Source organism: Rhopalosiphum padi, chromosome 1, assembly GCF_020882245.1.
Source record: "Rhopalosiphum padi isolate XX-2018 chromosome 1, ASM2088224v1, whole genome shotgun sequence".
Taxonomy (NCBI): Eukaryota; Metazoa; Arthropoda; class Insecta; order Hemiptera; family Aphididae; genus Rhopalosiphum; species Rhopalosiphum padi.
Genome location: NC_083597.1, coordinates 9,464,586 through 9,490,117, shown reverse-complemented (window position 1 = coordinate 9,490,117; position 25,532 = coordinate 9,464,586). Strand labels below are relative to the sequence as shown.

General features: G+C 28.7%; 1 protein-coding gene across 1 annotated transcript; it reads left to right on the top strand.

Annotated features, from left to right (window-relative positions):
* The first annotated feature begins 13,990 nt into the window (after nucleotides 1-13,990).
* Nucleotides 13,991-20,927, top strand: LOC132932076 (uncharacterized). The gene is made up of 5 exons (XM_060998276.1): nucleotides 13,991-14,670; nucleotides 17,587-17,668; nucleotides 19,289-19,410; nucleotides 20,351-20,486; nucleotides 20,568-20,927. The coding sequence occupies exons 1-5, from the start codon at nucleotides 14,587-14,589 to the stop codon at nucleotides 20,684-20,686; spliced, it is 543 nt and encodes a 180-aa protein (XP_060854259.1). The 5' UTR covers nucleotides 13,991-14,586; the 3' UTR covers nucleotides 20,687-20,927.
* The last annotated feature ends 4,605 nt before the right edge of the window (nucleotides 20,928-25,532 follow it).

Sequence of the window (25,532 nt, the reverse complement as noted above, 5' to 3'; positions counted from 1 at the left end):
TACGTTTTGAAATTCCACTCCTGAATTACTATGATATTGCTTTTTTGATTCAGAAATATAGTTTTTATTCATCCCATGCATATACGTTCTTGTTATTTTAGTAGACCGCATAGGTACTAGAAAACCTCTTTTAGGGGAGATTAGTTGGAGTTTATAACACCTAGGGCACCCATTACATTTTTCAAAACCTGTCACCTTAAATATATAGTATTATGTTCTTTAAGAAGGGCGTAGTTAACGACAATATGAACTATAAAGCATAATAGTTGTTAAATGGGCAAGATGCATTCTACTACATTACAGCAGTGTACCTGAAGATGGCTAGATCATCGTGTATTATATAAGTACTAATTATTGCGCTACAATATCACTTAATCGTTCTATCTAAATGTTTCCAAATATATTAATACTACATAATCCGCATTAAAATTTAAGACACAATAAAGGTATTTGAAACATTATATAGCATTCACTTTGAAAATTATAATTCAATATAATTTCACTGGTGAACAGAAAAAAAAGGTTAAGCGTCATGGTGTGTATCTATACGACCTTTTGCAACTGCAGGTCAACTCGTATTATATTTTAATATAATATTAACATGTTTCAATTTTTTTTCCAATTGAATATTCTTTTTTGCACGTCTTTGATCTACAATGAAAACCAATACACCACTAGCGATGTACAAATAATAATTATTGATACACGTATAATCATCCTATAAGCTATTTTAATATTCGTAATTGCATCGATATGCCGCATGTGTATATCGCGTGCAGGATGACATATTTTATTATTAAATTATTTAATACCGGCTTATTGAAAATTCATAGTAAAGGTAAAAACTCTGGTGTAAAAAAAACCATTGTACGTCATATTTATTTTTTAACGAAAATTTAAAAACCTAGGTAAATTATATGATAGCAAATAACAGACGGTACAAACCAAAAAGTAAGCAATAAAATGTGCATATATTATAGAATACATTTACGCGTTTGGATTATTAAAATATATTATATATATATTTAAAAACGTATATTTAAACAAAAAACTATAATTGTGTGTCTACGCTATTACCGCACTTCCGCTTTTCGGTGTGGTACGGTACTGCGGTCGCTTTTAGAGTATGGAAGAGTAGTAATCTAACATCATTATGTGTTATTTTGCGACCAACTACACGAACGAGTTCAAACCCACTTTCTTTCTTTTCAGCTTTTCTCCTAAAAATCGAATATCCACCACATTACTAAACCCTCATCCACTCAATTCTTAATATTACCTCGCTAGCTTCCCGTCATATTACTGTGAACCATACATTTATCTCATTCTTTCTGAATAGTACCCTCGAAAACTCCAATTTATTTGTTTCGGTATCTTTCCGTGTTCTTTCACACTCTACGAGAAGCTATTCTTTATTTTCCATTCCGACCCATCTTATGGTTAAAATCAACCACTCCACGCAAAGTTAGTGTTCCTTCGCAAAACTTAATCTCGGACCTCAGCATTTATCTATATATATTGTTAAATTATATATTAACTGCATGTGCGACAAAACCTTTAGTTATCAAATAAATAAATAATCTTTATTTTTTTATACAATGTCAGTGAAGTATCTATATTTGCACTATATTTGACCATACACTATTGGACTAATAATTGTACAATACAAATGCCGTGTTTAAATTATTATTATAGGTCATATAAAGGGCACTATAGATACCTAACAACTATTATAATATAATACTAAGTTATAATAATATTAACTATTCTGTCAATATTTTTTGAATGAAATTCATATCTTGGCTGTTTACTTTTCAATTGAATTTAGTATTACGGAAACCATACTGTAACACATTTTCATCACCTACAAACAAACGTAAGAGGTTTTATAACAATGAAATTACATGCAAACAGAAAACATTATTGTTGAATTTAATAACCAAAAATGTTCCTAATTATTACAGAATATTATCGATGTTTACACTACATCAACAATTATTTATAATTTTTTTTTCTTTTAAAAATGCTAGCCATCTCAATAATTTATATGTAGCCTAAAGTGAAAAAATTAGGTTGAGTATGACTTGTATAATCATTTAGGTATAACTAAAAACAAATACTAATTAAGTATCTACTATAAAACAAATTTTGATTTTACTTTTATTCTATATATACTTTTATTATACTATAGTTATAGTTCACGATGATTAAAAGATTATTACAGAAAACCGTAATTTTTAAAGATAAAGTTCACTGCTAAAAATTTTACGTAAGGAATAAGTTTATAAGTAATTTGATTAAATCACATTTTTTATTTAATATAATATATAATATTATAAATATATATAAATATTTGTAGTTTTATTTTGAAGCCTTATTTGAACTTTACTCAAATTGAGTTTTTATACTTGGTAATTAGCATAATGTATTTTAACTTTCTTCAAAATATTACATTTATTTAAATTTAGCATTAAAATATTAGACTAATGTAAGCATTACAAATTATATATAATTATGTAAGTGTATATAATTTTATATTTAAAATCAAATGCTTACCGATGTGAACATTTTCAAATTGATGATATATCTCGGTGACAATTTCATCAACTTCATATGAGCGGAATTCATGCTCATGGCCAAAAACAAAGTTTTTTTAAATTTTAAATCCATAGCAGTCCAGTTACTACTATACAGTCCAAAATTCAACGTACATTTCTAATAGTAAAAATGAACAAATTATGTCAGTCCATATAAAAATAAAATTCTTATATTTATCATTGACGTCTCTAGTAGTAAAAATATGACATTTAATTTATCACCCCAATTCCCATAACACACAAATAAATAAAAAAATAATAATTATTAAAAATAAAAAGTGATATGGAATCCTGTATTATTATTGAAAATCCGTTCATTATAAATTATAATCCATAGCTAAGCCGTAACTGTCATCACGTTATCAAAAACCTCACGAGTTTAAAATTCACCAATGTCCGGTTGTATCAAAATTTCCCGTACACTGTTCCGTTCAATGAATATAAAATAATGAAAAAAAAAACTATAATGTTATTATTAAAAGAAAGTAAAGAAAGTAGGTAACAGTACTATACAGTAGAAGACGAGTGTAATTCGTCATTGAATAGATTACAGTAATGGATATGTTAAATTTGAATTCAAACAATGGTACGCTAATAACTAAATTAATCATTTAATCAATTTAATCATATTATATACAACATTTGAAAATGTAGATCTGTCAACTTATTAATATATTTCTATTAATTATTGTAATAATTCATTTTACTAAAACTTAAATAGGCAATAGAATAAAATTAATCTAAATGTTTTGAAAATCAGAAAATGTAATTGTGTATATAATGAAATATAATAATATAAGTAAAAGTCTAAAATTTTTAAAATCAGCATTTTTTAATTAAAAATATATATATATATATATATATATCTGAAATCTTTTAAATATCTAATTTACTTCAAATGTAAACTTCAAAAAAATTAATACATGTTTTAATCTTTTTGGCTCTAGCATGAACAACTTATGAAAAACCTTGTGTTATATTTTCAAACTTTTTAAAGAAGTGAAAATTGTTTTATCAATATAATAAATTATAATATCATATTTCTTAAATAGTATCATTTTTCGATGGAATATGATATGAAACAAATGTAGTCGATACACCTAATAGTCCTAATACAATGTATTGTTGATTTTATAGACTCAATATGTAAAAAAAAGAATAAAAAAAAATAGAAAAAAAATTAATTAATTTTTATTAAATTATAATAAATAAAATGTTATTATAATATAATATAGTTAATTTTAATCAACTTAAATACGCAATTTTATAAAGTATACATTACACAAGGTATCAAATATTAGTACCATGTACATTTAGAACAGTTGAAACTTTTAAAACTATTTTATATTCTTATTATTTTTAAGTTCTACATTAGTGTAAATTTAAAAAACAAATAATTGTAATAGTATTTTGATTTCTAACAGCTCTTTTTGATATCGATTGTATAGTATATTGTTATAAAAATATATAATCAAAATTTTATTTATTTCATAATTTTTAATTTGTAATGAAGGTAATATTCATATGAGAAACTAAGGACTTTTTTTTTATTTTTGAAAATAATATACATATAATATAATTTGTTAAAGATTAAAAAATTATAGATTGTACCTATAAGAATTATTTAAATGATTGATTTATTTTATTTTATGATTTCTTTTTAAGTGAGCAATATTTTTACCAAAAGTATTAGTTTTTATAAGATAAGTTAATTTTTATGATTAAAAAGATATTTTACATAATATATCATAGCATTACATTTTTTATTGTTTGTACTAGCTTACTAATACAAAACTAAATTGGTATCTACCGCATAATGTATAAGTTAAATACTGGTATTTATACGGTTTCACTTTTGGTATGTAAAATTTAAAAAAATGGTTTGATACGTGCACTTTGATATGATATAGGCGCAACTAGTGGGGGATATTTTTTGGTAAATGTATGTGCTTACTGCTTATAAACAAATTATATTTAACTTAATTTTTGCCTACAATATAAAAAAATATAATGTTTCATAATATAAACGAATAATCATTAGTCAGTTGTAAACACCAATAGAAAAAATAAATAATAATTAAATTAAAAAATAATTTGCTAAAAAAAATTTTTAGGAATCTAACCCCCTTTAACTTAAAGGACTAGTTAGTCTATGATGTATCATGCATACAATAATTTTTACTCTAAATAATTGTATAAATAATGGGACAGGAATTAAAAAATATTTTTTTGTCATGATTTTTATGTGATATATATTATAAATACATTATTTTTGAACAAATATATAAATATGCCTATGAAGAGATAATTTTACAAGTTATACATTTCTATCAAAAAATTAGAAATAAATTTAAAACGGTTTTCAGATTCGACATTTTTATTAGGTTTTTATATTAATTAAAAATAATTTACTTCAATTGTTATCCCCAAAGCAACCAATGTTAAATATATTCAAATATTATCTTTTTATTTCTTACTGCGATTTCAATGTAATTGAAACTGTAACAATAAATATAGAACTCCATAGTAAGTGATAACAGACCACAAATTAATCTCAAAACTGGTCCAAATGTGATTGACTCACCCATTGAGTACAACTAAATTAGAAACAAAATAATCACATTTTAGCATATAAAATTATCACATTGTTCAATAGTTATTATATTATTATGTTATAAATTATAATAAATGGCCAAACAATATTAAATAATAATAATAAAAAAACAAATACAATACTCACAAGTTCGACGAGCAATATCAATCCCACTATTGAGATCGAACTACTGACTACTTGGGTTATGACTACAGGCCGCACAATTTCAAAAAAGTCATCATATTTCCTACAAGCACATATTTTATACATTTAACAGTATACAAAGTCAAACCATTTTTTATGCACAAATAATATAAATAGAATTATTTATAGTAAATTGTAAATTAGTACTGATAAATAATAATAATATCATAATATAATACGAATATATCACACTTTATTAATAGACCCCAAAATATTACCATAATATTGTTATAATATATGCAACACGCAAGCATCACTTATTGTATTACAGTAACACCGTGTAAATTATTTTGACAAATAACTATTGAGTCAATGTGTTATTATAAGTGATACAATATGTTAACTGTGGAGTTAACGTATATGTTATGCAATAATTTAACATTAATACTATAATAGACACTGTACTACTATTATAGTTATGCTTCTCACCACTTAGACGACCCGTTTTTCGGGATTTTTTTTTTCATATTTCTATCAAATTGATTCACCAGGCAATAGCCATCTCGCGTAATTTGTAAATATTGTCAAAAGCATATAATATATCATACTAATTGCTAGTACAGTCTCGCGCAGTGGCGTGCTCACGGTGGGGGGAGGGGAATCGGGGTGTCATATCCCCCCTTTGGATTTTTTTGTAATAATATATTATCTACACGAAAAAAAAATTAGGGTCAGTAACAAGTCAAAAATGAATATGCCCACGTTTCAAAAAAACTGAGCACGTCACTGGTCTCGCGGATACGATTACTAATTACTATATTATGATGTGTATCATATACTATACTCACTTTATTATGTTTTGATTATCAATTATATGAACGATCAAGTCTTCGTAATAATCGGAATTGCCCATGTTGTGAACGTCATCGTTTTCTGCGCATACGCCTGCAACATCACGACCAACCCGCAGAAATCATTAGACTCCGTACAACACCGAACGTATAATGTTATGAGTGCGGTTATGACCTGTCCAATTTAAAGTATTATTGACGCGTTACTGGACGTGAGGCGTGCACGCGACAATCGGTATCAACACCTTATATCCCAAAGTCCCGGTCGAAAATCGTTTTTTCTATGTATTTTTGAAATTAAATAATTTTGAACCATATCGATGAGATGTAGGTATGTAATAAAGCGCCGGCAAAACAACTACCGAACCGATAACGAGTGCAATTCGGCTTTTTTTTTTTTGCTTTTTTCTTATGTCAACCCCAGCGAAATTCTATTTAAAATAAATGCCACTCGAACTCACCGCTTTTGACGAGGTTTACGGTCGGATCGCCGGAACGGCTGCGAACGCACGAACACCACCGCAGCGACCTTTGGCGGCCGATCGTCGCGTACCCAACGGCCAACGTGCGGAACTGGGCGTTGAGTACGAAGCACACGGTGAGCAGGTAACAGTCGAACATCATCCAGTTGAACACATTGGCCGTCAACATGATCACTTCGACGGCATAGATCGCGGCCCAGACGGGCGGCCAGTTGTACACTGTCTCCGACATGCCGGGCAGCCACGTGTTGTCGATGGTCGCCCGGTAAGCGGCCGCCGTGCCGTCCCGGTGGACGATCTGCACGTACGCGACGTCGGCCAACAGCGGCGTGACGACCCACACGGCCAGCGTACAGTAGCTGACCGTGGCGAACGTCCGGAGCAGCGCGGACACCGTGGCGCCGGTCCGTTGCATGTCGGCCGGCCGACGGTGGCCGCACGCCGTGTACCGGTAACGGGCCACGTCCAGCACTTCCCGCAGCCGGTCGGCGTTGTTGGCCAGCACGAGCCCCTTGAACGCGCACATCAGCCCGTTGAACGCCAGCACGGCCATGGACGCGAACCGCCGCAGGTCGTTGGCCGACGCGTACAGCCCGGCCACTTGCAGCAGCTGCACGGCCACGACGAGGCGCGTGAACCACACGTACGCGGCCCGAAACCGGCGGCCCGCCGTCCCGCTCTCCAGCATGTGGTGCAGGCCGATGGCCTTGAACAGCGTCAGATCAGCGGCCGTCTCGTCGTCGTCGTCGCCGCCGCCGCCGCACCTGTCCGCGACAGCCGTGGCCCTGCGATCGGTCGTGGTCATGGCGATGGCGACCTCGTCGACGAGTCCGATGTCGTTCGATTCGAAAACGTTTTCGAGATCGTCACAAGTTTTCGGTCTGCGAACTGCAACGCCGTTCGTAATAAACGATTTAAAATTTCCAATCGATAGGTAAAGTATACACTACGTAGGTATATATACTTAGGTATCTATATGTATAACCACGGTCTTGGCTTAAATCAAAATGTGTCATTGAGTTAACATTTCGTTCATACGCGTTAATATAAGAGGTATAATATACAAAAGTATAGTCACTCCGCTCATTAGAATCGCACGGTCTATAATTGCACTCGTGCAGGCTGGTCTCAGTAATTTAAACGTTTTACGTAGGAAAAATATTCTGGTTATTTAGGATCGATGTATATATTTTTAAGGGCATATTTCTACATTTTTTAGTTAGTATACTTTGTCCTCATTTTATCACATGTATATAAACGATTAATATTATTTCCTCGACACATCACCACTGTGAATAGCATCAATATTTTTTAGAAATGTTTTTTCTGTTATTATTATTTTTTTGTTTATTCGAAATCATGACATAACATTTATGAAAAAAAAATATATTCTATATTTTACAACTATCGATGTTTATGGATTTTTTTTCTTTATGAATTAAAAATTTATAATTCAAATTGACAAATAAATAAATACGTTATAATGAATATTTATTAGTTATACTCCCAAAGTAATAAGCGGCGACTAATGTATTACGGTGAAACCTTTCTACACATAATAGGTCACCATAATGGAATTTAAATTTGTCCGCTATAATTAAGAAGCGTCCGTTAATGGAGGTTTCACTATGTATAATATGACATGTCTGCATTTCATCGCAACATCAGTTAGGATTTAAATCATGGAAATTGTCCTTTAAAATTAACTTGACGTCGAAAATAGTCTAATATATTTTACAGTAACTGACCGGCCGCCGTATATGATGGGATCCGAATATGCAAGCGTTGTTTTACACTTACTATGTTAACTGTCTAAATTGAGTTATGTACTTTTCCTTCTGTTCTCTGACTTGACTTTATATTCACTGTTTAAGAGTTTAATAATTTTTCATACCGACCTGTATTTCGCATTAAACTTTCGTCGTATTTCCAATTTAATATTCTTTCTTACACTGAATTCTTAGACATACGGTGCACACTCTCAGCACCTAGTACCTGTATCGCGTGTGTAGATACATATTTAATACATGACAATTATTATCGATGCACGAACCCATCTACGTCATTTTTAGGTTTTTTTGTATTAATTTATAATTTTCTAGATCTATTACAATTGTTTTTCTTTGAAAAATGCGTTTGATTTGACTTACTTATTTCTCATGACTATTTAATTAATCTTAAAATATAAGTATAATATCAATATGAATACTTGATAATAGTACAACCATAATTATATAGTTAGTACAAAGTGAATGATAAAATTGTATATGTAAAATATAGGGCATTAGTATTAAGTAATTGTACAGTACAAACTTTTAATTCTTCGAATAGTCTACGAATAGGTAGAATATTTTTTACAAGCAATATAATCATACACTTCGAAATTTGTATAATATATAATAACATGCAAGTACGATCTTACTGTCAACTCGGACGAAGTATAATAGACGTCGCGTGTATGCGACATAACACGTTGCTGAGCGGCGTAATACGTGCACGTTTGCAGCAATTTACAATCATTATACATTGTTTATTTTATCGATAGCAATTTATTTACGTTTTCGAAATGTAATCGAACGGTTAACATTTTATAGATTGAATTGAAATCGTTACCTATAACTTTTAGATCGAATTGGACCATTTCAACGTTTCAAGTATTCATAAAGGCTGAAAATAAGTAAGTATCAACCAATGTTCAAGCAAATAAAACTGAACACGCAATTTATAAGACTATGGTTTATGTTATACACCTCAGTTTTAGATAAAGTCAATTATAAATATTAAAATTAGATATTTTAAATAAATTAATAATGGTATAATAATATTCTGTTATTATTAATATCATACTATTTTGTTTCAACCGACAAAAAATGAATTTCTTTTAACTTAAGTACCTATTATCAACAATGAATTGTAAACTATTTATGTACATACTATTGAATACATTTTGTATATTTACACGCTTTTACATGAAAATGTATTGACCATTAGAAAACTACGTTTCAAAAGCTGCCAAAAAATAAAATGTTATATTTACTTTAAGTTGATTTGGAAGTATACAAATCTAAAGAAGGAAGTATTTAAAACTATGAATAAGAACTTCTTTCATATGAAATAATTAGTATAAGTACTACAATTATTTTTTTTAGTTTTAAAAATAATAGAATAGAATAACTATATATCAATATATCATAATATTTTCATACAATGCAAATGTTTGTTCTAAAAATACTTGCATAAAAAATAATATAGATCTAGCCATCTTTGTCTATATTATATACACATATAGATTTAAACAATTTTACCACATACTTACCTAAAAATAATAATTATCCATTGTATTTAAATTAAAGAATCGTAATGAAAAATCTTACTTTCGTAGACATAAGACAATGCAAGCCTTTTATGATCCAAAATGAAATAATATTATTCTACAAAAAAATAATACACTCATTATATTGGATAAAATTTAAAAAACTAAAATACAGAATATAATTCTTAGTGGCTCATATATTTCTGAAAAGGCATCATCAGCTCATTAAGTAAGAAACACAACGTTTGATACACAAAAAAGATAAACTTATTATACATTAAGATAACTTACTTTTTATTTTTTGTTGTTTTAGAAATTATAATTAGATAATTTTAACCACAAATTGCAGATAACGTTAGAACTTATATTATAGTTATAAAAGAGTGTGAAGCTTTTTAAAAAGTGAATACAGCCGTATTAAAAGTTTTATCAGTGCTGAAATCTGTTAAAGTTCCAAAACAGGTATTATACAAACAATATTATAAGTTATAAAAAATATGGTTATATAAGTACAACATATAATTGTATATATTATATGTATATTATATATAAAATTATAATATTTTGTACATTAATGTTTTTATAAACTATGATAATGGAATGATTTTTACATGTTTCCCTAACCTCAATTTTGTACGAGTATTGAAAGTTAACATAAAAAATAGTAAAATATACGAATTTTTTTTTTTAATTTTGTTTTGCAATTACATCAAATTGTATAAAAATAATATTTTCAAAAAAAGTATGATTTATAGAAACTTTTCAAATTGTTAACCTTTCTAGTACACGTTCCGTAATAAAACTTATATTTTGTTTTTGATTACTATGCTAATTGTTAATGCCATGTATTACTTGAAAAAGGCTTTTATTTACTATACCTCTAAAATCATAATCATTTAAGGTTAATGTAGAATATTTGATGTATTTTTTTTTTTTTTGATACGTAACAAATTTAACATTACTATTCCATTTAAAATTATTTGGTGGTATTAATTTGACTTTTATAATACATTTAGCTTTTTCTGGCAAACTAAAAAGCAACTAATATAGACTTTAGAGATATAAATTATAAGTGCAAAATTAACATTAAGAGCGTAAGGAATAATATTTTTTTTACAACTGGGAAGGTTACTGAGGGAACATATAGTGTTAACCAATACACATATGTTATGTTTACCACGGTAGCTAACATAAACAAAATAACCTTTTTATGTGCGACGAACTGCATGAACGAGCTATATAATAATATATACACTAAACATAGAATATACCTAAAATATTTTTATTTTATGTATTTTTTTTACCAAAAAGTTCATTAATTTAAAATTTTTTTAAACGAATAATTATAGTTGTACGCTGTATTAATGTATATCATAAATATCGCAAATATAAATGTTTAATGATTATATTATTTATGTTTAGGTCTTAGGTGTTTAAAAGAATAAGAGTTGATTTAATGACATTACCCAAACTCAATAGATACAAATATGTATTGTTTGCCGTTGACAATATTTTGAAATGGTCCAAAACATAAAGTCACTAAAAGATAATATTTCTATAGACAGATTTTTATATAATGATGTAATTAGTAGACACAGTTTTTTAAATATTCAAATCATTGACCAAGGACGAGAATTAATTATAATAGCTAAATAGCCTGAAAAATGTAGTTTCTCGTCTTATGGATACTTGACAATGGTAACCTCTGCCTATCATTTACACATTTTACACTATTACACTATACAAGCAAATAGATAAGTTAAACACAAAATATTACCATAAAAAGCTAAATGTTAAAAGTGAACTACTATAATATCCACACATTTCACAAAGCGTTTTATTTTCTTATAGAGCAGAAATCACAATACTTCAAAATAAATTAAATTTTCTAATAATTTTATTTTAATTTATCCATATAAAAATATTAAAAAGAATCTGAGAAATGACAAGTCACAATTTTAATTAATAATAATATTTCAATCAAAAGATATTTTTATCATTATTTCACACTAATCAGTTATGGTCACTAGTCACAGAAAAAAAGAAAAACTAAATTAGAAAATAAGTTTAAAAATATATTATAAATCACGTATGTCAGCGCTGTCTATCGATAGAAGCTATCACATATACTGGCAGACGGCTCTTCGTGCACTTAGAATGGTTATACAAAATTCCGTTAGATGTCATTACTGTTATCTCCATTGCCGTCGATCGATTATTTTCAATCGTAGTTAACCATTCGCCAATGCTTTTCTTTGTTTATTTTTCGTTAATAAAACATGTTTATTAGATAAATATCATGGTTAAATATAATTTTTTTAGATTAAATAAAAAACCATTAAAGCAAAAATATAATATTACTATTATATTATTTCATATTAATTGCTTATCGTTATTAAACGAGTGCGTATAATATTTTATAACTAATTGATTGGATGGAAATCATTATTATAGTTTTCTATCACCGATATTCAATATCATAATTTTTAGTATGTGTATTGCCAGTTGCCACGTAGTAAAATCAAAATATTACTAGATTTAGTAAAAAAGATAGGTACCTACATATTATAACAGAAAATCGAATAATTTAAGATAATATACCTACCTATAGTATACATATATGTAAAAGTGTTAATATTTAAATTTATAATGATGGCTAAGTGATAAAATCAATGCCATGGCGTGTAACACGATTAGACACTAACCTTTCAACGTTTTACAATAAAATGAAAAATGATTTTTAAACTATTTTATTATAATAAACTGTTACAAGATATTCAAAATAATAGGTAAATACTATTATAGTGATTATAATAAATTTCCACGAATAATACGTTTATGCAGCACATCTGTTTTCAATTTTACTGAGACTAGGTATTTCGGATTTTTTTTTATACATCTGCTGTGTCCTAGTGTTATTACGTCTACGTCTACGTGTTCCAGACGACCGTCGGCCGGAAACCATGAAAAGCAAACTGGTATTCGAGTATTCAACACTACTACGCCAACAATAAATGCCATCTGTGCACACCTGTTCGTTGTTTCGCGTTTGCAGCCGGTCGGAAACTCCGACGACTTCGGCAGAGATTTGCCACCTACTGCGCCCAGTATACCTATTATACCTACCTATTTAGTATACTACAATGTCTCATATTATGTGATCTTAATTACCAACATTTTTAAGATTTGTCACGTTGGCATGATAAGTATTTATAGCCTTATAGGTAGCGATAATAAATAAAATAAAATAAATGTATAATATTATATCGCAGTTAAAATTATTATATTAACGATTTAGAATATATTAATCAAACGTTTATGATTAAAAAAAATTGTACTGACTAAGCAGTTAAATTATTTTTAATGTTGAACACGAAACTAATTTTTCCGAAAGGGACTTCATCTTTCTAGTTTGTGTTTATAAAAAGAATACATTTTATTATTAAAATAGAATCAGATAACCGCGATTGACGTTACCTACACAGTACACATAGTTATTATATTCTATAGTTTACGATCTGATTGAAAATTTTTAATCAGTTGATCACGTTAACAAAAATAATTATTGTCCAATGTACAACTGACTGTATAGGTACAGTACCTGTATACATATTTTAATATTTTATACATACATGAACATTATACAATATATTATAATATTCTACTTTTCCAAGATTAATACTTAGTAACTATACGACTATATATACGCTGTACACACTACGCAAGGTGATTTTTTTTTTATCATAATCAGGAAGAAATATCTTATAAGGAACACAAAGTATTACTTAAACTTTTTTTTTTAAACCTCGATCAGATTCACGATATGAATAATAAAACTCGTCTTCATAATTGGGGTATCCCTTGAATGTGTATAGCATAAAAAACTACATATTTGGGGTTCTATAGGTGTACATTATTTTATGCGATAAACTATGACAATTATAATTCGCGACGCTGTTACAATGTTTATACATAATTTCAATAACATGAATGTATACAAATACATGCGTTTCCATAGTCCCACCACTTAGCAACTTGCAAAAATACAAACATCGAGGTCTACTTTGTATTTCCGAATACGGGAAATTATTATGGAAATATATAACAAATTGAACGGCAGAAAACGCCCATAACGAACGTTACAATGCGCACATTGTTTTATTATTAGGCAGCCGTTAAAAATAAAACGATTAACTAAAAAAAATCGCGAATCTACGTACACACATCGCATAGGTAGTCGCAGTACTATAATATATAGTATAATACGCGACTGTTATAATTTCGATCGTTCCGACGATAGTAACGAATTCATTATTACTCGGATAATTCGCTCGCTAAACCGTGAACGTCATTAAAGTTTATTTATTTCGTCGAGCATTTGACGTCGGGATATATACTCGGTGGGCGTAAATACCTAATAAAATAATACTCACGTATACGGTACCTATAATATACATTTGAGGCACTACACATCATAAACATGTATTGCCGCACGTCGACGTCGTTTTGAATCTCAGCACGCGAGGGTGTCGTATACTTTTATAGCCGTCATATATATTAGCCCCGAGAATTAATCTGTTTTTTTTTTTTTTTAATCAAAAATACCATGTCAGCGGAGGACTCGAAAAAATATTGTTTCGGTCTCATCGACTTACGCTGCGGTATCAGAATCATAGCTATACTTAACATAGTAAGTACATACTATTATGTAGTTGTATATAGGTAATAACTAGGGCTCGGATTTATATTATGTAAATATACATTTTTACTGTGACTTGATAAATTCGTTTCAAGGGATTTACAATGAAATTAACTATCTTTTATTCTACACATTTTTAGATATTTTCCCATAAATACATGTTTTTACATAATATTTTCAATAATTCCAATTTTTTCCTACATATTTTGACAATTTTTTCATTTACGATTTTTTAAAAATTATTAATTATGTACGATTGTATTTTTCAATACAGACAATTTCTCATATTTCCAAAAGTACAAAATAATACTAATTATTGAACTTAATCTACGGTAGATATAACTTACTCCTTCAGACGTAGTTAAAATGCAATACTGTCCAATAACATCAGTGGAAGCCGAAAGATCATTTAGTCGGTATAAGGCAATTTCACGACCAAATCGAAGATCTTTTGAATTTCAAAATTTCAATATCATAAATTTTAATCAAGATAATTAAAATTTTTATTTTTATTTTTAACTTTTTTTATTTATACTTTATAATTTGTAACACTTTTTTTTTAATAATTTTACTATTTAAAATATAATTTGTTTCATTAGAAACTCATATAGATATATTATATAATTAAATATTAATAAATAAATCATATTAGTAAAATACATATTTTGATATTTTTAGCACATATTTATGTTCCTTTTTTTTCTAACGTAAATACATATTTTGGTTTCTTAAATACATATAAATCCGAGCCCTAGTAATAACTAATCAATCACGGTTTTAATTATACGTGTGATTATAGAGTATATAATTATTTTATTAATTTAGTTTTGTACAATAATATGAAAAATATAATTATACATTAGACATATTGTATAAAACTAAACTAATAAAATAATTATGTACCTAACGAATAATCACGTCATGTTTAATTAAAAACGTGATTAGTAAATAATAATAGACCAACAACAATTATGTACATTGTACATTAACATAATATAAAACTTGGTTAAATATGCCACAAATAAATAATAATAGAAAATGTAAAGTAGTGTGGTTCTTCAGCGATGATCGCTTATGCAGTTATGCAGTAACTGTGTAGAACACCGTGAATTTAGCAGGGCACAAATAAAAATTGTAGGCATATATAATATCTATGTAGAATAATAGGTATTTTTTTCACACCTCTTTTTTTTTATATTTTACTATTATAATATACATGAATATACATCCTAGACGGCTAGATGCATGCAGTCAAGCAATTCCAAACGTACATCAGTTCCGGACCGAAAATAAATTGTTTTGTGGATAAAAAAATTAAGAGAAACAGGATGTCAGGATCTATTATAAAAAATGGATAGCTAGACCGTAGACGACTCGATTTTGACTCATTTTTATCACTAAAACGTTACACACAAAAATCAAAATGTTATTTAATACTACATGCATTAAAATTTGTACAATAAATATGTGAAAAAAATTGGTAATTAAAATTGTTCTTTTTTTATTTGCTTTTAAATTTAAGGAGGGTATTTTGTATAATGTTAATGTACCGATTTGTAAATCTATCGCTGTTACACCGTATCAGAATATAGACAACGTTTTAATTATTACCACATAACATACTTACCTACGATCTACCGGTTATATCATTAAAATTTAAAATACTACCAAATATTACACATTGATGAGACATTGTATATCTTTCAGTGGTGTATTCTTCAGTTATTCTAAATTTCTAAGCATACTCCATTTGCTTAAAAAGAAAAACATAAGTAAATACAAATATAAAAAATATTTTATTAATTTATTATCATAAAAAAAATAATGTATAAAAAAAATATCAATTATATAGTACAACTCTATTATAGATATTAGTTATATTATATGCATTTACTGTTTATTATAAGTTTATCGTAAGTTGCGAATCGTAGAGCACGCAAACCTATAACCTATGTACGTAACGCTATATTATACAACTTTGTCATCGCTGTGAAAGTGTGAAATATTCAAACTATTCCAAGAGTTCTGCTCTATTCATTCAATTGTACTTCATCGGCGATCTGTGTTCTTTACATTCGGTTGACTAACAATATATGTGTACAAATAAATGAAAATTAAAAAAAAAAAAACTTTTTTTTAATATTTAATGTGTACTGCTATAAATTATAAAACACTATGATAAATGAGCAAGCCCAGCCCATACTTCAGATTCAACATTCACCACCGAATGAATTATCTTGGATCGTTGGACAGTGTATCATAAGTCATAGTAAATATATCTTTGTAATTTCAATTTACAAATACAGTGAAAACTCTTTATAACGAAACTCCTTACAACGAAAAACTCTATATAACATAAACATTATAATATAATAATGTTTGGTTTGCTTTATAACCCACTAGTCAATTCATTCTCTATAACATATAATCACTCTCAATTACGAAACAATATTTTATGTTTCATAACATAATTTACCTGTTAAGTATTATAAATTATAAAAATAATCGGCAAAAAAGCTGAAATTTCCAAGAACGATTAGGTACATTTTTTCATTATCTACTTTTAATATCGTAATAATACTATAATTATCGATATCAAATATATTCATTTTATTATAGACGTAATTTCTAACAAAAATTATGTTTTTCTTAAACCCTCTCTATTACGAAAACTCTCCTTAACGAAAGAAATCTCTTGGTCCCTTCGTATTCGTTATAAAGAGTTTTCACTGTACATAGATTTAGAGTTTCTTTCTATATAGACATTGAACATAGTGTATGATGCATAGACCTATGGTATAATGTCAATTGTTAGTACCAAACATTTATAGTGCATGTTGTCCAACAATATAATATATTATTATTTATTATATAATTATATTTGATTCGATTTATATCTTGTTTCAGTGTGTTTGGTTGTTAGCCATCACATTGAATATATTTTTTTTGATAGTCGTATTCGGAACAAAGGTTCATTCATTTTTCTCAGGTAAGCGTACACGTTTTTATTCCTATATCTTAATGTTATATGCATATTTACCTCATGCTTTTATCGAAAAAATTGTATTTAATAACGCGACCGAATTTATTATTTTTTAAAGTTAAAGTAATTTCACTTTAAAAAAAGGTAGCCGAGTCGAAACCGCTTTGCTATACAGTAGATGTTGAGTGGGTCACTGTAATAGATATGTTATTAAATATAAATTCAATAATATATCATTGCATATGAAAAATAATTCTGAACGGAGAACTTAGCTATACAAATTGTGGCTATGGATTTTTAATTTTTTTTTATACAGTTTAAAAAAAAAATATCTCTTGCACTAAATTATTAAGAATGTTGACCCAGCAAATAATTTTTATGAATATTTATAGAAAAAAAACTAAAAACATTGAATACTTCAAATGTTTATAAATAAATAGCTTAAAAAAAACGAAATATTTAGAAAATTATATTTACTTTAAGTAGGCTAACGTCAACATTCGGTGAGAATCCCAAGTATCTGCAGTTATCCATTTTAAATTACAACAAAATATCAAAAATTGTTTTAGGAAAAATAGGTATGAATTTATGACACGATTAAATATTCATTGTCATACTCATACAAATTCCAATTTTAAATGGTCATAAATAATAAATATTACTTATGGGAAGGCTTATTTTTTGTTTTACGTATAATAAAACTATTGAGGAATCTTGTATTAATACTAAATGTAAATCTAAAATAAAATAAAAAAATTTTTTCATGAATTTCTAACTAAAAAATAAATTGTAAACTTTAAAGATTTTAACAAATATTGTCAAAATTCTAACCTTAAACGCTAATAAAAAAATATTATAACATCAACTTTTTATTTTGTAAATTAACAACTTACGGAGAAAATTGTATTAAATGTTCAATAATTTTTAACACATTTCTTATTGACGATTATATAAATAAAATAAAATAATAAATTAAAACCAAATAAATATATTTTATAATATAATATATTATATTATAAATAATATATTCTTCATTTAAACAATATTTAATTTTTAACAAGTTTAAATTTTAAATGACTACAAAAAATTGTGATTATGAAGTATTTTTTAAAAGTTTTAAATTTTAGTATGATTTTATGATTCATAAGTTATAAGGTTATTATGTGTCATGAATTATTCTTGATTAGAATCTCCTATTTAAAATTATCAAGCCTTTGTCTTAAAAATTTATCATTTTATAAATTTTTAAGTGCAAAATAATTTACAAGTGTTCATTATGATTTTGACAAATTTTGAACTTAAAATGTTTGTAAAAAAAAAATCCTATAGATGTATTTTTGACATTTTTTGATTAGTATATAAAATATTTGTGTTAGATATTACATTATATTTTCAAGAATTTCAACCTAATATGAATTACAGAATAAATTAGTAAATCGTTTAGTTTAAGCTAACATAAATCAAATTATAATATATATTTAATTTTTTTACTTATTTATAGTCAGAATATTTCAATGAAAAAAGATTTATCAGATTAATACTCGTATTATGAATAATTTCTTTATTTTCATAGCTTATTATACCTATAATTGTGTACACCTGTAGTTATAAGCCTACTGTTTCTAGGTAATGAAGCCGAAGAAAGCACAAACAATAGAACACACACTATATATGGTTTATTAAGTTCATCATTTACGGAAGTTGTTCTTCTTTACTTTAACTTTTGTCTGAAGAAATCAATATATGAAGTAAGTTGAAGATATCGATATGGTAATAATGGTAATATAAATAAACGAGATTAACAATTAACACCTATTTATTAAATTTTAATAAAATTAAGATCGATTGGTACTAGGTCAATATTAAAAATAGTTAGATTATACCGAGTTTTCTTAATACATTGAATGTTATGTAAAGCTGCGTCTTAACTAATGTTTACAAAAGAATAGTACATCAAATTGTGTGACGTAATTTTCACGAGTCCTGAAAAATGGTAAGGTTAGGTCAATTTCAAATGCTGTAATATTGGCAATTTATTATTTTGTTATTTTATAATAATAGATAAACATTTAGCAGATATATGGAGTAATACATATTTTATTTTAATTTAATTTATTAAATACAATTAGAAACACTTAAAATAAAATATTATAATATGAACCTTTTCTATGAACTATGAAAAAAATTCGGTGGCCCGAGAAAACTATTCGACTGGCCTTCAAATTTGTTTCGTCCTGGGTATATTTTAGTGATTTCTTCAGGGTATAAATGCATGCTTATAATGGCGTTTTATAGAACATGTAGCTCCCAAATTATTAATAATTTTAAACAAAATGACTAATATTTTTTTTTACTGCCGTCAATCCCAAAAATAAAAAAAACACACATCATTGTAAAATGAATACATTCATCATTCCGTTCAGTATCTAAAAAAAATATACATAGTTTTGATCTTTTATTTTTAACAAAATTAATAATATCTTCAATATTAATATTATTCAGTATATTTTTATCTACAGCCATAAAACAGAAATGCTTCTATTCGTTAATTATTATAAATTATACTTAAAAAAACAGCCCACTATAACAGCCGCAACCCACCAAAAAACTTCCCGTAGTCCCGGGGCCATATACTGCCACTGTTTGTTATGTAAAAGAACGTATTGTGAAAATTGAAATTTTTTTCAGAAAAATGTTCAAAATATCAAGCATTGGTTAGTGATGTATTTGATGGTTTTTATACATATGCTCATTTACTATAGTTATGCGGCATTAGTATCTAATCAACCACTGTTCCTCTTGTGTATTGGACTTATCTCTAGCCGTATGTATCAATATATTTATCGGGAAACCGTCAATCCTAATCGTCTCATAATATTATTATTATTATTGCTAATCGTTTTAGTGATCGTTTTGTTCATGCTGTACATTGTGAGACGTTTTTACTACGATGAACTCGGACACTTGGCCGCCGACGATAATACTACAAATGGCAATATTGTGACTCCACCACAGTCCACATGATCAATACGATATGTTACGTTTGCAGATTGACAATGGAACTAAAAACTGGATTCCAGATGCAGTTAGACGCTATATGCATGCTGCTAGATACACACAATAATTATAATACTTATTATTGCAAATGTTACACAATACTTGTAGCCGAAAAATCGCAGTTTATTTATCTCAAATATTAACGCAATTATTTATTTTTAATTAGGTGTTTTTAATAAATAAATTGCATACAATATAAAAAGGTATACAAAACAATTCACATTTTTTAATTTTTTTACAAGGTCGCATTATAAGACTGTAATATTATAGTCTTAAATTATACCTATACATATATAAGTATACAAATAACAATAAATAATAATACACCCGAGGAAAACATTCACTATGCAATATATTATTAATATAATATCGTAATATATGATACATAAAAATTACCTTTATTTAAAAAAAAAACTAATAATATTACCGTTACAGTGGCGCCGAGCTTGGACTTTTTTTGTAAAGCTAAAACTAAAATGTTCATCTATTTGATTTTTAACTTCTATGTTTCACGCTATCAGCCATCAATTATATTATAATAAATATATAACACCTCACTAACTTATCTAGGAAAACCTAAAATTATACGTCACTAATAAGTAATAAGGTATAGATTCCATAAAATATGAACAAGGTCGGTGGTGGTAAACTAATAGCCATGATAAATAGTTGACATCGTGATGAATTCACAACGATCTTTGTCGCATGACAAGTTTGAAATGATTAGTCTACGAGACACCACACTATATTACATGAGAAAAAGCAGGAACGGAATATGATCGATCACAAGTCACTTCCGCACGTTTATTGGCGATGGTCCGCATACTAACGGGGACGGCGGCAAACGGCAATCTCAATCAAATGGTAATCGCTAATACGAAGAACATCACAACGGCTCTGGATGATGGTTTAATGGATACGAGACCGTAAACACATTGCATAATATGTATACAAAGGTGAAGACGTCTAGACGAGTATAATATATATCTAAATTCGGTTCGCGTTTGCGGGACGCGACGGAACAACAACCTGTGCGCACAGTATACGTGTAATCAGTTAGTATCAGTGTGTGTGTGATGATGACTGAGATATAGCGCCGGCCGGCATCATCCGAAGTGTAAATATTATGGTATTTTTCGATAACGGCGTAAACAGCGTGGAATTATACGAAGACGCAATACGTATCGTTGTCGACGATGCAGTATAGTTGACGAACCGACGACGTACGTAAAATTGTGGTTCTCTGCAGGAGAAGACGTCGTATAGGATGAAGTGTATAGCGACGCGGGATCGGGGGTACGAAAAAGAGGAGGCACTACGGAGTTTGGCGATAAATCACCAACGCACGTTTTCCGGCACTACATCGTGTGACGAGTTCACGACTGCCGCATCACGCTCGATTATGGACGCGTTACACCACGTCTGCATGGCGGCCAGCGACAAACGACACCCGCCGCTTACGGTCGCGCGGCCCGGCGGCGAGCGGGACCGGAGTAGACGACGATACTGCCACAACGACACCAATAGCAGTTATGGTTATATTGTTATACAGATTTACGGCGACAGCTCGACAATAATTAATCGTTACGGAAAAATGCGACCGACTGCTTATGATGGTCACGACCGTCATATATAAAACGGTATATAGTAAGAGCGAGACTGCAGTGCGCGAACATAGGCAACGACAAACGGTAGAGAAGTTGGCGTGCAGCGATGGAACAACCGGCGAAGAAGCCGGACAACACGAAATAATCGAAATTTTTATTTTATATTACGGCTGGCCGCGGCCCCTGGTCGTTTTTAGCAGTTTTTCACCTAAAAAACTAAATATACGTGTTTTTAAGATGGAAGCATATACTCGCGATCCCTCTAAAAACGATGTATCGTGCTTGAGGGACCGTTGGACTTTCTTTCTATATCAAAAAAATGTCAAAATTCCAAATATGAGGCACCTAAGTACGCCAAAACCACTTTTTTGAAAAAAAACTCGTATGCAAGTTTTTGCGGTGAAGGATTTATTTTTCGACTCTAAAACTTCACACGCGTCGTAAGACAGATGACCTTAACCGTTTACGCGCAAAAAACACGAAATAATCAAAATTTTTATTTTATATTACAACTGGCCGCGGCCCCTGTCGTTTTTTGCAGTTTTTTTACCAAAAAAACTAAATTTACGTGATTTTCAGATGGAAGCATACTCGCGATCCCTCTAAAAACGATGTAGCGTGCTTGAGGGACCGTTGGACTTTCTTTCTATATCAAACAATTTTCGAAAATCCAAATATTATTAAGACTAATATCGGCGACTATACATCTGTTGTGATCTTATATTGTCCACTGTCGGCACGAGACGGAGATTGAGAGAATCTCTTTTGCATCGTCATCACCGACGGCTTACAACGACCGCAACCGCCCACACTCGGTCGCATAATAACGAATTAAAGGCCGCTGGTCGCAACCACTGAAAACATCTCGATGGCTTGTACCGATAACCAAGACAGGTCACAAGCACATTATTATATCGGCCACTGATTGACAGTAATACTACATATATAATATTACGTCACGTTTAAGCACATTCATATTCTAATAATAATATGCACAACGGACGTATCTAATACGACACAATTACAAGGTGACCTTTCTGAGTTTGCACTGTGAGGACGCGTGATTTAGGCGTGAATCGTCGTCCGGAAAAGCGCATATACATGGACGTGTTGACAACGAAACTGATGTGTCACCGATAAAAAAACCCGGCCTACGCACAAACGAACGGTATAACTTTGGTGATGGAAAAGCAATGCGATCACCAAAACGAATGGTGCATCGTCGGGCGGCTATGATTTTTACGCACCAAAACGATATATAGTTTTGAATTTTGAGTCTACCAATATACACTCATTACTCGATCAACAGTCAACACTAACCGATTTATATTAATATGAACTAATAAATATTATATTATAAACATATAGACATAGTCAACGATTGTAACATATACCTGTTACATTTTACACAAGTAGTGTAAATGGTAAATTTAATTTATTAACTCAATACTAAGCAGATAAGTGGTTATTAATTTATAATTGCGTATTTATCTACTATTTAGGTATACATATACAAGGTTTTTCGTATATTAGTACGTTTATTTTAATTTTTTCAGTGTTTGGAAATATAATTTTTAATGATTATATATTTTAGAAAAAAATATTGAATGTAACGACAAGAATAAAACCATTATTTTTTTTCAATTGTTATTTTAGAAAATATTCTGCTCCAGAAGTTTGGAGTATGAAATAAAAATGATAATAATAATAATGTTTTTATTCAAAAAAGCAAAAAACTTATAAGAAGATGTTAATACAATTATAAAAACATAATTTTTGTTGATAAAATATATGTTTATCTTTAAAAGAAATTACCCATGTAGATCTCAATTAACTTAATTTTCGATTAAAACGCATATGTTAAATACTTATACATTGTGTACATACTATATACGAGTTATAAGTAGTATAGCTGTTCAATCATGGCAATTAATCGATTAGTTTAATTAAACTGTTTCAACAACCGAATACTACACTCTTGAAAAAAATCTTTGATAATCGAAATTTTCAATTATTTCTGAATTGTTAACAATCAATTACATATTACGACAATTGAAAAACGAACAACACTACTTTTAATACTATCATTGATTATAAATACTAGTATTTTTAATCAATGGTACTATTTAGTATCTATAAGACGCAAATACTAATTGCATGTCCATGTGAAATATCATAATTTTATAATGGTCATGATTCGTGTAAAAATTTAAATAAAAATTAATTAAAAAAATTACAATATTTAATTTGTTATAAGGCATTATATTGCGTTATTTACTTATCTTCGGAATTAGCTAAAATAAAGTCATAAACATTTCGATATATATTTGTTCACAATTGTTGTTTTATCGAAATTTTATAACTGGTGTTAAATTATTTAATATACTGTGTTATTCTAAATTTATAAATGTACTAATTTGAGTTCATATACTATGAATACCCAATTATTATTGTGTTGTTTTTACAGCTGCATCATTAAGTATTAATATGTTTTTACCGCGGTTAGATTTTCAATACGCGGAACGTCAAATCTCACTGTTATTTCAATTAGATCAAAATTTTGAAATATTGAATTAGATTCTCGTGCCTTGGTGACAGTTTTGTCTTCATATTGTTTTACCGATTTTGGTACAATATCAGAAGGAATTAATGAAGAGCGGAACTTTTTATTGTCACCGCGGATGAAAGGCAAACAGCATTAATTTAAGTACCTACGACCAGAAATGGCCTCACCTGTCCAAAAAATTTACGGATTTGACTGGCTGAAAAGCTTCAGACGCAAACAATTCACTACTAAGTTCAGACATAACATCTAATTGATATTACTGCACAAATACAATACTGAAGTATATAAATAACAAACGTGTGTTGAGTATGATTTTGGTCACCACCACCCCCCCCCCTCCAGTGCTAAGACGAAAAATTGTGTATGGATTACAAAATATAAAATTTTAAATAAATATTTAGCTGTCAAAATAATAAAATGTAGTTAATTTAGTTTTTTTTTTTAATTCACTCATATAGGTATAGTACATATTTTATATTTATACTTTATTTATATATCTATGTTAAGACTTATACTATACTATTATTCTATAATCTATTAATCTATACAGGAAATGAGGAAATATAGATAATACAACTATTAGCTTAATAAACTACTGCTAATGATTATACTTTGTACGTAATATACTTATATATATATA